Below are 12,894 nucleotides of genomic sequence, written 5' to 3'. Positions count from 1 at the left end.
ATTATACTAAAGTAATTTGAATTATTTATAATATTAATTAAGTATGACTTAATTAATTAGATAAATATTGACATTCGAATTTATTAATATTAATTATGAAATTCATTTGTTAAATAATTAAGTGTGGCTTAATTATTATACAAATAGAATTTCGATTTAATAATAATTCCTAATTAGTTAAGAGTTGTAATTGTTATTTTTCTCTCTATATAATATCTCTTGTGTGACTGATTTTGTGTGAAAGACTTTTACTAAAACCCTAGCCACCAAGAGAGAAGATGGAGAGAGAAAGAAGAAACGAGTTTGTGTTAGTACACATCCAATCCTTGAGTTCAAGCGTTCGTGTGGATACCGATAGAGCGTAGATCGCGAGAGCGGGAAGCGTTCGTGTGATTGAAAAAACTTTTGATCTTCATTAGTCAACCAATTGGTAAAGTTTCTTGAGGTAAACAATCTGATTTACGAATTAAAAATATATTTTTCGCATGGATCATGCGGTGTGTTTCGAAAATTCTGTTTTTTCACGTTTTTTAATTACTGTTTCCGTTGCGTTTATGTGCTCGAAACCCAATAGCGTGTACTTAAAAGGTAAACACATATCCGTAACTCATCGTTTCGTGTACATTTCGTGTATAAAATAAATAAATTAATTAAGTAATAAATATATAAAATATTATATAGTTGGATATAATTTTATATACATATTAAAAAATATATATATACATATAATGGTATATTTTTGGATATATTTTTATAAATATATATGAATTTTTAATATATATACATATAATATTAAAGTAATTATATATTTATATAAATGAATATATAAATATAAAAAATTATTAACAAAATTATTATTTCGCGTACTTTCGTGTCGTGTCGTGTATCCAAGGGTAAACACATATCCATACCCGTTTAGATTTCATGTACTTTCGTGTTCGTGTACCAAAAAGCTGAATACATATCCATTTATATCGTGTCGTATACCAAATTGCCAGCTCTATTTACATGTAATAGTTAAATAGACGATTTTACTTGTATACACATTCTCGACATAAGTTGATAAATCTATTTATTTTCACAAATTATCGCATTTCGTTAATAAACATTGATAAAATATTTTTTTTAAAATTAAGATCGTCCAATTCATTCATATTGAATAAATAGTAAAAAATTATATAATTAAAATAATTTTATGTCATCATATTACCAAGAATATATTATTTCAAGTAATAATTAATTTTTATATTAAAAAGAAAAATATTTTTATAAAAAATTTCAAAATATGATAATTCAAGAAAAAGAGCAAAAAATATTTTAAAATTTATCTTATCCCATGCTATTATAATATACATAGATAGATTCATTTTTATCTAAGTAAGTAATAATAAAGTGTATTAATTTACATCTAGAAAGTTTGTTTCATACATGTAAACACTGAACATTGAATAATATATTGGGTATTATTCTACACTACGCGCAATAATGTAACAGTTATATAATCACGTATAGCAAGAACATGCAATTAAACAAAATAACAAAATAAAACATGAAGGCAAAACAACAAGGTAAATTAGTAATTGAATTGACAAAGATCGAATAGAACACTTAGTTCTCACATAAGTTTTATCAAGTCCGAAAGAATTATGAACAACTGAGGCGCCTAGCCTTCGAGAATTTTAGTCTGTTCTTGAAGAGATTATTACCCCACTTATGCTGTGTTGGGTTGCAACACTATCAATTTCAGGATACAACAGCTCAGAGTATTTCGTCCACATATATGTAGCACTCAACATCGACATGTACCTCAATTCGCCCAGAAAACCTATGTTATATTCTGTATATTATGGAAGAGAGAAATAGAGATATGTAGCAGTTAGAGTTTCACGATTTTGTGTTTACAGTATTAGTCTCTCTATTTAATACGTTTTGTTTAGTATGTATATATAAACATATAACCCAAAACGTAACTGAATATATTACATTAATTAAAATAAATATTTAGACTTAAATTGCATTTAATGAATATTTCCAGAAACGTAACAACCAGCCCATCAGAATTTGCACTCAGCAAATCTTGATCCACTAGTGTCAGGATCAATCTGAGCATCAACGGATAAGGTACAGTGTCTATCAACGGATAATGAATACTGCCCATCAACGTATAGTCGTATACTAAGTTTAGTGCATCAACGGATAATGCATAATTAATCCTTATTGTTATATAAATTCAATATTTATATTAAAATAATATAATAAATCAGTAAATATTAAGTAAAATTTCTCGTTTAGGATGACTCGACAGACGCCAAGATATTTACCCTTGGACCCATGACGTAAGCTAAAAGGGGATATAATTGGTAATGGTCACCAATCATATATCCTACTCTGCCAGGTGCACGAGTCCAGGGGATACAGGGGTAGTGTGTAAATTACATGTACAATGAATCTTTTCCGGTAAAATGTAGAGTAATCAGTTGCAAATGAAATTGTTTTGATTGGATAGAAATTGTAACTCTGTCACTGGCTAGCTAGCCTACATCACTTTCCTCAACTTGTCAGTGTTTATATTATTCTATTTTTCAATTTAGGTGAGAAAAATACACCCAACTCTTTGGACACCCCCAATTCTTTATTACATTCACCACTCTTACCTTTCATTTCATGTACCAAAATAATTGCTAAACTTAATTTTCTTATTTTTTTATAATTATATTACCATCTAAACATATTTGTAAAAATATTATTTAATCAAAATCAACTAGATATATAAATTTTATATCAAGTATTTTTGTTATATTTGAGTTTGAATATAGTTACAAAAACTCTTTCATATCTCTTGCAGAAAAATTGTATTTTTACATTTTTTAAAAAAAAATAGTATTTTTGTAGTTAAAAATATATTTTTATTTTTTTGCAATTTTTTTTGGACTTGGTTAACTCATAAGAAAATCCATTATATAATTGATGACAATTATTTAATTTAAAAATTAGTATTGTTTATTATATGGATATTTAAAAGAAAATGTTGTACAATTGGACAAAACAAGACAAGAAAGTGTGAGCAGTGTAGACGCACACAATTACACAAACAACAGTAGTAGTAGTCTGGAATAAGCAAGCAGAGCTCCTCTGACTAAAACTCACTTCTCAATCATCCATTTCATCTCTCTCTCTCTCTCCCTCTCTCTCTCTCTCTCTCTCTCCAGGGTTTCCATCTTTTGAATTTCTACAGTAACTGCGGTAAGATCCCTCTCTCTTCTTGCTTCATCAACTGCTATTTAGGGTTTCAATTTGCTGCTGACTTTTGTTGCATGTTTTTAACTTACTTAATTTCTTGTATCATGGACTCTGTACTATAATTGAGCTTGTTTTTCATTCTATCTTTGCTCAAATTAGGCTGCTTTTTTCATTTTGATTGCTGCCCTAACACACAATTCAACTAAGCTAGTTAACTTCTTGATTTTTATGCTTATTCCGTACTAGTCTATAATTATTTGCTTTTTCGTATGTTAATCTCTTAATTTTCTCATAAGAGATCATGCTACCCACCATGTGTGGGAAACTCTAGTAAAAGAATTTGTAATTTTGTCGAAAAACGGAGACTTTCTGTTTGTATGCTAGAGCTGGACTTAATTTTCATAAGTACGATCTTCCTAACATTTCAGACTTCACATCTAAATTCCCCTTTTTCTTTCCAAGCGTGTTAGTATGCTGCTTTGATTGTTTTCTACCATTGTACCTTTGTTGTTATCCGTGTTATCATTTTCTTTTAATTTGACATTTACTTCCTTGACATACTCGAGTAAAGAAGATATTTGATTCTTTCATGCCGGGATAAGATGAGGGAAGCATTTTCGGCATGTCCCAGTTTTTTCCTTGGATGTTGTGAAAGAATTATAGTTTATGTCTACCACTCTCTGTAATTTTGACTCTTGATCAGATGTAGTTCGGGTATAGGTTTGATAATAATAATACGGGGCTTTAATCTATTGCGAATGTTTTGTACTTTTTAACCTGTTCGCTTCAATCTTTGTTTTATTACATATCACACTGACTGTGTGTGGCAACTTGTTTATACTCTTGATACTCTACATGTTTGATAATGAAATATTATCATGTCACAAGTATAAGTAATTGAAAACTCATCAGCATAATTTATCACTTACATTTTTTTCTGGTCTATTTATTAGTGATCAGAACAATACGCCCCTCTAGAAGAGACAGTTTTGAGACACTTGTGTTATTTGGTTTACATTTATAACGGAGTATCTTTTAGTCATTTGGATAATTATATGCAATTTGGTGTAAGATAGTACTATAAAAATTGCTCCTTTCCTTCTGTTCTTATTTATCAAATATTGTTTACCCTATTGCTTTTTGTGAAAATAGTTGTCATCTGGCATAAAAGTAGCGACAGTCTTAAAAATTGGACCAGCTTCGTCCAGGAATCTGCATGACCTTCACTGTTAATTCCATAGACTTGTTTTTATAGTATAATGGCAACTGAAAGTCCCATTAGAATTTCGGAAAGTAGTAGAACATGGGCTTCTCTGAAGGGCACATCTGGATATGGATCATCATCTGCCAATATAGGAGGAATTGACGAACTGGGTTTGCTCCTAAACAGCCAAACATTTCAAGGCAATGGAAGGGCACTGGTACCCAGCCGGAGTGGGAGTGCTCCCCCTAGCATGGAAGGCTCTATTGCTGCTGCCAAAAATATCATAGCCAACAAACATGTTGATTCAAATGCTAGCTTGGCAAGTATAAACAGTTTCATTGATAGTCATGTATCAGGAGAGAGCGTAGATGCTGGGCCAGCTTACATTGCATATTTGTCCAGTGCCAAAATGAACCCCAGACTTACTACAACTCAGATACCAAGTAACAATAAGCGGATGGTACGCCAAATTGGTACAGCTGGATATGATAGAATACTGACATCTTCTGATGACTCCAGCCGCGGCTCCTTGTCAATGCCTCGCATTAAACTTCCCACTCACAGGGAGGAGACTGAGGATGATAGATCAGCCCAGCTTACTCCCAGTAACTGGCCAGAGAGGAGCACCAGTTTGTCATGCACATTAGAAGTTCGAAGCCAACTTGACTGTGTAGCAGAAATGACACAGGTATGTCAAAAATTGATAATTAGATTTTCAGCGTACTTAGTATGCACATCCTCTGGGTTCAACTTTATTCAGTAATAAGTTAAATTATATTTAATTGATCCAGAATCTTTCTTGACCACCTCTGTTTTTACGGTGGCGTTAGTCACATAACATAATCATCTGTAAGTATGTGCCAAGTAGCACACGTGTAGTGGGTGTTTTCGCGACATATATATTGCTCCATAAAACCGATAAATTGCGAGATATACATAAGCTGTTGAATAAAATTGATGAAATGTGACTTAACAGAGCACATGCCTACACACATATATGCACACTTACTTTCTACCTATGTATGTTCATGCGGGATGTTGAGTAACCAAGTTTTTTCAAAATTCATCTTATCCATGGACTGCGGTTGGTTCAAAAATGTGCCTTTCTCATGTTTCCCACTCTTTTTTGATCACTCATGATGTTGCATAGTAAAACTGTGATGATGTAACAATGGCTCCTTTCTGCATCTTTATATTAGGTGCATCATGCATGTGTATAACATTTTATAAATAAAAGTTTTCAATTTTGCAGGAGGAGGTCACTCATGGCAAGTCACCTGTACATAGTCAGGACCCACCTTTAAGCCTTGAATCTGCAGAAGAAGTAGACACTCAGGATGCGGCAGATGATTTGCAGAAATCATCTTACCCTGACCCAGCTTCCTCAGTCTCAAGCTCTTCGTCTCTTCCTAGTACGAGGAGTACATCATCTAAGCTAGATGTTCACAGACGACTATCTAATGCAATGGACTCTCATTTAGGAGATCACAGTTCAAGTAGTAGCGTTACTCATACAGTCCCTGCCAGCATTGATTCTAATATGAGTTCTACTAGTAGCAGCAGTCCAAATCCAAACCCACAACATATTCGTCAACATAATATGGTGCAAAAACAAGTATCCTCTGAACAAAGATTTAGGTTTGAAGCTCAAAATTCTCATCCAGAAATATCGCCTCAAGGATTTAACCCCCCATATATTGGTACTGATCAATTTTTTCATGGTCCCTCTAACTACTCTGGTAATGAGGTACACCCATTAGTACAGTCATCAGGAATTGGTCCGCCTCTGTATGCAACAGCAGCAGCAGAGCAAATGAATTCATCAACCTTACTTTATCAGAATCTTCATCCATCTGGTTATTTATCTCCTCAATATACTTTAGGTACGTATGCTTTTCAATCAGAAGGTCTTTCACCATACGTAGCTGGATATGTTCCCCCAGCAGTTGTTCCAGTTGCTTTTGATGCCGGCGCTCGCCCACATTTTAGTCCTCAAACTTTGTCGTTTGGTGGAATAACCTCACATGGAATTAACTTGCAACATTTTAATAGTTACTATGGACACTTTGGGTATCCCGCACAACCTTCTTTAACTGATTCACTTCACATCCAGTACTTTCAACGTCCTTTTGGAGATGCCTATGGTCCTGGTCAGTTCGATCATCTGTCACCTAGACCTGCTGCTATTGGAAACCTATTAAGTGCAATTGACTCATCGAAAGGGTCGGAGCTTTCTGCTTTCTCAGCTGATCAAAACTTTTGGAATCAAGAAAGCACGGGACATGCCTATATGAACCCGGGAAGAACAGTTATTCCTTACTATGTTGGTAGTCCAAGAGACACTGGTCACCTGCAATTTCCGGCTACAGCTGTTGCTAGTCCAGTTTTTCCAGGATCCCCAGTCAATGGAACTAGTTTTTTTAGTGGGACAAATCAATTGCGGTTTTCACCGCATCTGGGTAGAAGTTCAGGCATGACTTCTGGATGGCCAGGTCATCGAGGACCTGATGGTATCAAATCAATGTCATTTCTTGAAGAATTCAAATCCGGTAAAGGTCGAAAGTTGGAGTTGCCTGATATTGCTGGACATATAATTGAATTCAGGCAAGTTCTACCTTGGCAATGATCTGTAATCATTATACTATTTTTTTCATGAAACAAATTTATTGTAAACTTTTGACTTCAGTGGCGATCAACATGGGAGTCGATTCATTCAACAGAAATTGGAAAATTGTAGTTTCGAGGAGAAGGAATCTGTTTTTAAGGAAGTCCTACCATATACTTCCAAACTGATGACTGATGTTTTTGGTAATTATGTCATTCAAAAGGTGGGTTGAAAAATGAGAGTGTGTAAAACAAATGCATGATCGCAATACTAATCCACATAATAATATTTCTTCATGACTTGTCTTTTTATAATTGCAGTTTTTTGAATATGGAAGCTTGGAGCAAAGGAAGCAACTCGCTGGGCAACTTGCAGGGCAAATATTGAATTTAAGTCTGCAGATGTACGGATGTCGTGTAATTCAAAAGGTACATTTCAAAACCCATTTTATTACAGTTAGATTCTTAAATAAAGTACTGTTACTCTTTCATTATTGATTTTCTGCTTTCCTTGCATCTCGAATACATATTGAGCAGGCTCTACATATTTTTTTTTCGAAAATTTGGGTAGGTATACGAACTCTAGGTGGGGGTGGTACGAGGTGAAAATATTGAAATTCGAGACATATTTATTTTATTTAAGTAGAGGTCTTTGATATTCAATAAAGTCTTGTCACTTATAAAGCATTATCTTTGGGTAGGCTCTAGACGTTATTGAGCAAGAACAGAAAATAAAGCTTGTTCACGAGTTAGATGGACATGTTATTAGATGCGTACGCGATCAAAATGGGAATCATGTCATACAAAAGTGCATCGAGACTATGCCCGCCCATCAGATTGATTTTATAATTTCTTCTTTTCGTGGTCAAGTTGCAAAACTTTCAACACATCCCTATGGTTGCCGTGTCATACAGGTAATAAGACAACTTTCCGTAACTCCAGTCCTATGCATACCTATATCGTCTGTTTTTAATATATTCGTTGAAAGCTTTATGCTTTGTACTTGCTGTAGAGAGTTCTAGAACACTGCACTGATGACTTGCAAAGCCAATTTATTGTGGATGAGATTTTGGAATCTGTATGTTCTCTAGCACAGGATCAATACGGCAATTATGTCACCCAGGTTCGTCCTATTTGTTCAAGAGTTAACATTTAGTTTTTTATGTTTAGTGGTTGAACTCCTCACTTTTTAGTTCACGTTAATTATATTCTTTCCAGATTAAACATGATATGTCCAGAAGCAATTTTGTTTGTTAAAGATATGTTTGCAACTTTATAGGCAGTGTACAAGCATGTAATGCTAATCAATATAACCCGCTCATGTAAATCACAAAAACACATGTTTTAATATATACTTTCATAGTTTTCCTTTTTGGTAAGTGATCCACAGTACATTTAGTTGCTGCTGCCTGTTTAGGATTATTGTATAGATTTTCTCTAAGTCCCCTCTCCAGGCCGGTATTTCACAGAAAAATGGCCACTTAAACTTGAATTACATGACTCAGACTTGCCTCATCTCACCAAAGATTGAGTTGGATGAAATTGCTCAACTGGTGGATATTTACCAGTACAAATTTGAGTTACCTACAGACACATCCACACTGAATAATAGAAGACGCAATCTAATTACACTAATTCAAGGGGAGATGAATTTATATTGAAATGACATTCAAATTCATAGTTCAGACGTTAACCTTAACAATTTGGCTTGGTTTTGTATATTAATTTCAGTATTGCTACTAAAAATAAAATAAAATATGAAATGACACTTGCTTAGGGGAAGAAGAGAAAACTATAGGTTTTGTAGGAGCTTCCTCGGCTGCCTTGGTGGCTAAGTATGCGTATGGCTTTGAAAAACGACTTACTAGAGAAGGTAGAATATCCAGTCTGAAAAAGATGATTGAGAAAATAAATACTTAGATTTTTTTGCCCTCTGCATAAAGAACTTATCCACAATACAAGTGTTTATCAGCTAAAGTTAAAGTGAACATATAATAGTACATTAACAACGGATTAATTCTTGTATCTGTAGATAATTCCAGACGATGAAATGAGATCTAATCCTGGCATGAAACTAATTTTATTTGATTTACTTTTTTGCCAGTTAGGGATAGCTTTATATAGTCTATTGTTTCATTTATTATTTGATACCTAAGTACTTTATATAATTGCTTTTATATATTTATTCGCCCAAGTAGTTTTTCTATTGTTTTTTCTTGAGGTTTGACTTGGTGGTGCAGTTATTTGCAACTTACAAACTTATTTAGTCCTTTTCTCTTCACGTACCTGAAATTGGTTTGTGCAGTGGAAAATATTTTGCCAACTATATTGCATGTTCATGAATGTCTTCTTTCTGTTTGTCAAGTGCCCGACAATATTACCCTTTTCTTTCTCACTTGCGAGCAATATTTATTATTTTTCCTCTCTCTGTCTGCTTCTCTGTATCTCTCAACAAATGCAGCTTCAAATAGGGCATCACTGAAATGCTCGTTTTACAAAAGTTCAGTAGTTATAGTATTTTCCTGATGAGTTTTCTTTAATTCTTTACGATCTTTTAGTCATGTTTCCGTTACTAATATCTAATATCTGTTTCTTGCAACTAATAGCATGTATTGGAGAGGGGAAAACCTCCAGAAAGACATCTAATTATCACCAAGCTGTCAGGAAATATTGTACAATTAAGCCAGCACAAGTTTGCATCAAATGTTGTTGAGAAATGTTTGGAATATGGTGATTCTAATACATTGGACATTATAATCAGAGAGATTATTGGACAGGGAGATGGAATTGATAATTTATTGGTAAGCCAAATGAATAGCTTAATATGAATCCTTTAATTATAGTAAAACCCATGTGAATCTGTTAGCTTATTGTTATCATCTTAAACTGCCAGTTCCTTGATAATGGTCATGTACCATGCAGTTCTGTAACTTCTGTTGCCAAGTATTTTTTTTTTTTGTGTTTATACGGACTTCCTCTTTCTTGTGCCAATGTTAAAAAACACTTCCCGTAGTAGATTTGTCTGTTTCCCTTTGTACTGTCCAGGAGAGTCCTAATCAAGCTCAATCCATCACTTGAAAAAGTAAAAAAAGGAGAGGTAACTTTCAGTTTTTAAATCGAGGAGGTTCCTAATCAAGGCTCGCTACTCCTTTTTGACAATAGACAATGATGGAACTATCTTGACCCACATTATCACACATAAATGGTTACTGCATGTTTGCCGTTCTTAGTGGTAGAGTTGCAGCATATTACACAGATCTTAGCGGTACACAAGTTATCCCTTTTATTTTTCATGTGAATTGTGTCCCCTATAATTGGCTGCATATATCTGATATATCTTTGTTTTACACCCTATTGGAAGTCTTAATCCAATCTTCTGATTGTTGGCCTTCATCTGATTTATAACAATCCAGGAACTCGCCCAATCGTAAATTAGTCAATGCCAATTCAGCCCACTGCATCCCCCTAGAAAAGGTCATTGAAAATCTGATATTAATAGCAATGTAACCCACATGTCGTAAGTGGACTAGTATAAGGTTCAGTTGATACCTATATTCGATGTTGAGCTGTGAATAATCTCCGAGTTCTCTACTTCTGCCATTTATCCTTTTAAAAATCACCAAGTATGTATTCCACATTCTGTGTAGCTAAAGTTTTATTGCAAGCACTATTATAGGATTTTTTTTGACAGTTATAAATTATACATCTAATAATTCTAATTGAGAGTGTTCTCATGACACTCCTATATCGTTGTTTGAGTATTAAGTCTTGTTATATGTTTCGTGATAAAGACAATGGTGAAGGACCAGTATGCAAATTATGTGATTCAGAGGATTATTCAAACATGTAGCGGTGATCAAAGGGAAATGTTGCTCGGCCGTATTAGGACTCATCTCAATTCATTGAAGAAATACACCTATGGGAAACACATCGTGGCTCGATTTGAACAGCTCTATGGTGAAGGTCAGTATTCTTTTCCTTTGGCAGTTTTGTTTACTTTGATTTATGTTGTTTATAGTCTTCTTTACTTCGTAGTATTACTTTATCTTTGAGAGATTACATTTGGATTTGTTAATTGGTTGATGGAAAGATTTATATGTCTGGTACTATAACTTTTTATAATTGCTAAACAATTCAATGTAACGTTCGAAAAAGGCAATTTGAATTATTAAATTCTTAAGAATTAATCACATATCTGTATCTAGCATCTAGTAGTGTGATTCATAGAACCGTAGCCTCTAAATACAGCACAAACCGGAGTGTCAATGTGGTAGGCGTTTAGATTTTAAAACATCTTGTTTGATTCTGTTGCAGAATCGAAAGATCAAGATCCTGATGCCTTCACCAAGTAACTTTAAAGGACGTTCGTCTGTACAGCTGTTTGGCTTCTAAATGCAGTGCTGTTAATTATTGGATAGGATGGAACTGATATTGGCCGGAACTTGTTTTTCACAGAACAATGTGTTAAACTTGTTACGAAGTTGATGACGAGTTCCGGTGTAGAATTGGTGAAAATAAATAATGTAGTTTTGAACTATGTGCATATGTATAGGATAAATGTCAAATTTGTTTCAAATGATGCTGTGATTATTTAGATTGGTATGTAGTACTCCTAAAGCACTCCCCTCTGCATAGAATGACTTGAACTAATTTATGCATGCCCTTCTAGTAAAAAATTGTTTGCTTGTTTCCTGTTAAAAGAAGCCCTGTTTCTTGTGCATGTACAATCCATCTAATTACCCGCAAGGATTGGCTCAGTTGGTTAGAGGGGATAACTATCCTCTTGGTCCCAGGTTCGAATTTCGCGAGGGGAGAATTTATGATTATGATTATGATTCCTGAGTGTCTGTCGCTTAAATGCGGTTTATCTTGTTCACGTGATTTGCAGGCTATTGCGTGAGCAATGAAGTTTACCCCGTGCGCACCCAAAGGGTAGCGGCCGCAGGTTTCGTAAGATAAAAAAAATATGCATATGCATGTAACTAAGAAAGTTTAACTTAGGTTTGATTAGTGGACACTTACCTCTCTCTATTTTTGCTGGTGGTAACTTAGGTTGGATCATGGATGAGTCATATTGAGCACAAACTTCTCTATTTTTGCGCATTCCTCAATTTTGTAATATAATACTGAAAACCTTTTTTTTTTTGGTAATTGTTGACGCGCACACGCGTCCTCTCATTTTTTTTAGTATTTTGACACAATCTTATACATAATGTTGTTTTTCTAGTAAAATGCAGCTAAGTTGACATAATTTTTTCAAAAAAAGGGGCATTCATACGAAGCTGCCCGCTTCACATAAACCTTAAATTTCATTTATGTCTAAAAGATAATTTTTCTTTTTTCTTCTGTAAATGTCCTATCACAAAAAAAAACTAATTTGATTTATTTGAGAAACTAATAATATTGAGAAGCGTAAATATACGAATAAGTGTTAATTCATTAACGCATAATTATGCATGTGCTTTTATAATTACTAGCCTAAAACTCGTGCGATGCACGGAGTGCACGTATTTTTTTTAATATTACATAATTTTAAAAAAAATACTTGAATTTAATTCTTAATTTTGTTCATTTAAAAATTTAAATGATATGATTTCATGATAATTATATAAGTAAACGTATATGTTCATAACTTTTTATAACATTTAAACTTATTTAAAGTGATAACATTGGTAAGGGGGGAATATTATTATAATGAAATTATTATTTTATTGAGGGTAGAAATATAATGTCTCCATTATGTTGGTATCTTAAAAAACTATTATTTTAGCATGGTGATTACTTAATCGATTAACTATAACTCTATATAAGATATTTGAAAAAAGCAATATTACCGAGTGAACGAT

The 12,894-nt window shown here is 33.6% G+C and overlaps 1 protein-coding gene across 1 annotated transcript; it reads left to right on the top strand.

Moving 5' to 3' along the window:
* The first annotated feature begins 3,072 nt into the window (after nucleotides 1-3,072).
* On the top strand, nucleotides 3,073-11,751 carry LOC141706724 (pumilio homolog 5-like). The gene is made up of 10 exons (XM_074509532.1): nucleotides 3,073-3,243; nucleotides 4,393-5,132; nucleotides 5,697-7,048; nucleotides 7,131-7,272; nucleotides 7,370-7,477; nucleotides 7,750-7,962; nucleotides 8,061-8,171; nucleotides 9,655-9,849; nucleotides 10,840-11,011; nucleotides 11,363-11,751. The coding sequence occupies exons 2-10, from the start codon at nucleotides 4,500-4,502 to the stop codon at nucleotides 11,398-11,400; spliced, it is 2,964 nt and encodes a 987-aa protein (XP_074365633.1). The 5' UTR covers nucleotides 3,073-3,243; nucleotides 4,393-4,499; the 3' UTR covers nucleotides 11,401-11,751.
* The last annotated feature ends 1,143 nt before the right edge of the window (nucleotides 11,752-12,894 follow it).

The sequence above is a fragment of the Apium graveolens genome, chromosome 2, assembly GCF_009905375.1.
Source record: "Apium graveolens cultivar Ventura chromosome 2, ASM990537v1, whole genome shotgun sequence".
Classification (NCBI taxonomy): domain Eukaryota; kingdom Viridiplantae; phylum Streptophyta; class Magnoliopsida; order Apiales; family Apiaceae; genus Apium; species Apium graveolens.
This window is presented reverse-complemented; position numbering and strand designations above follow the sequence as displayed.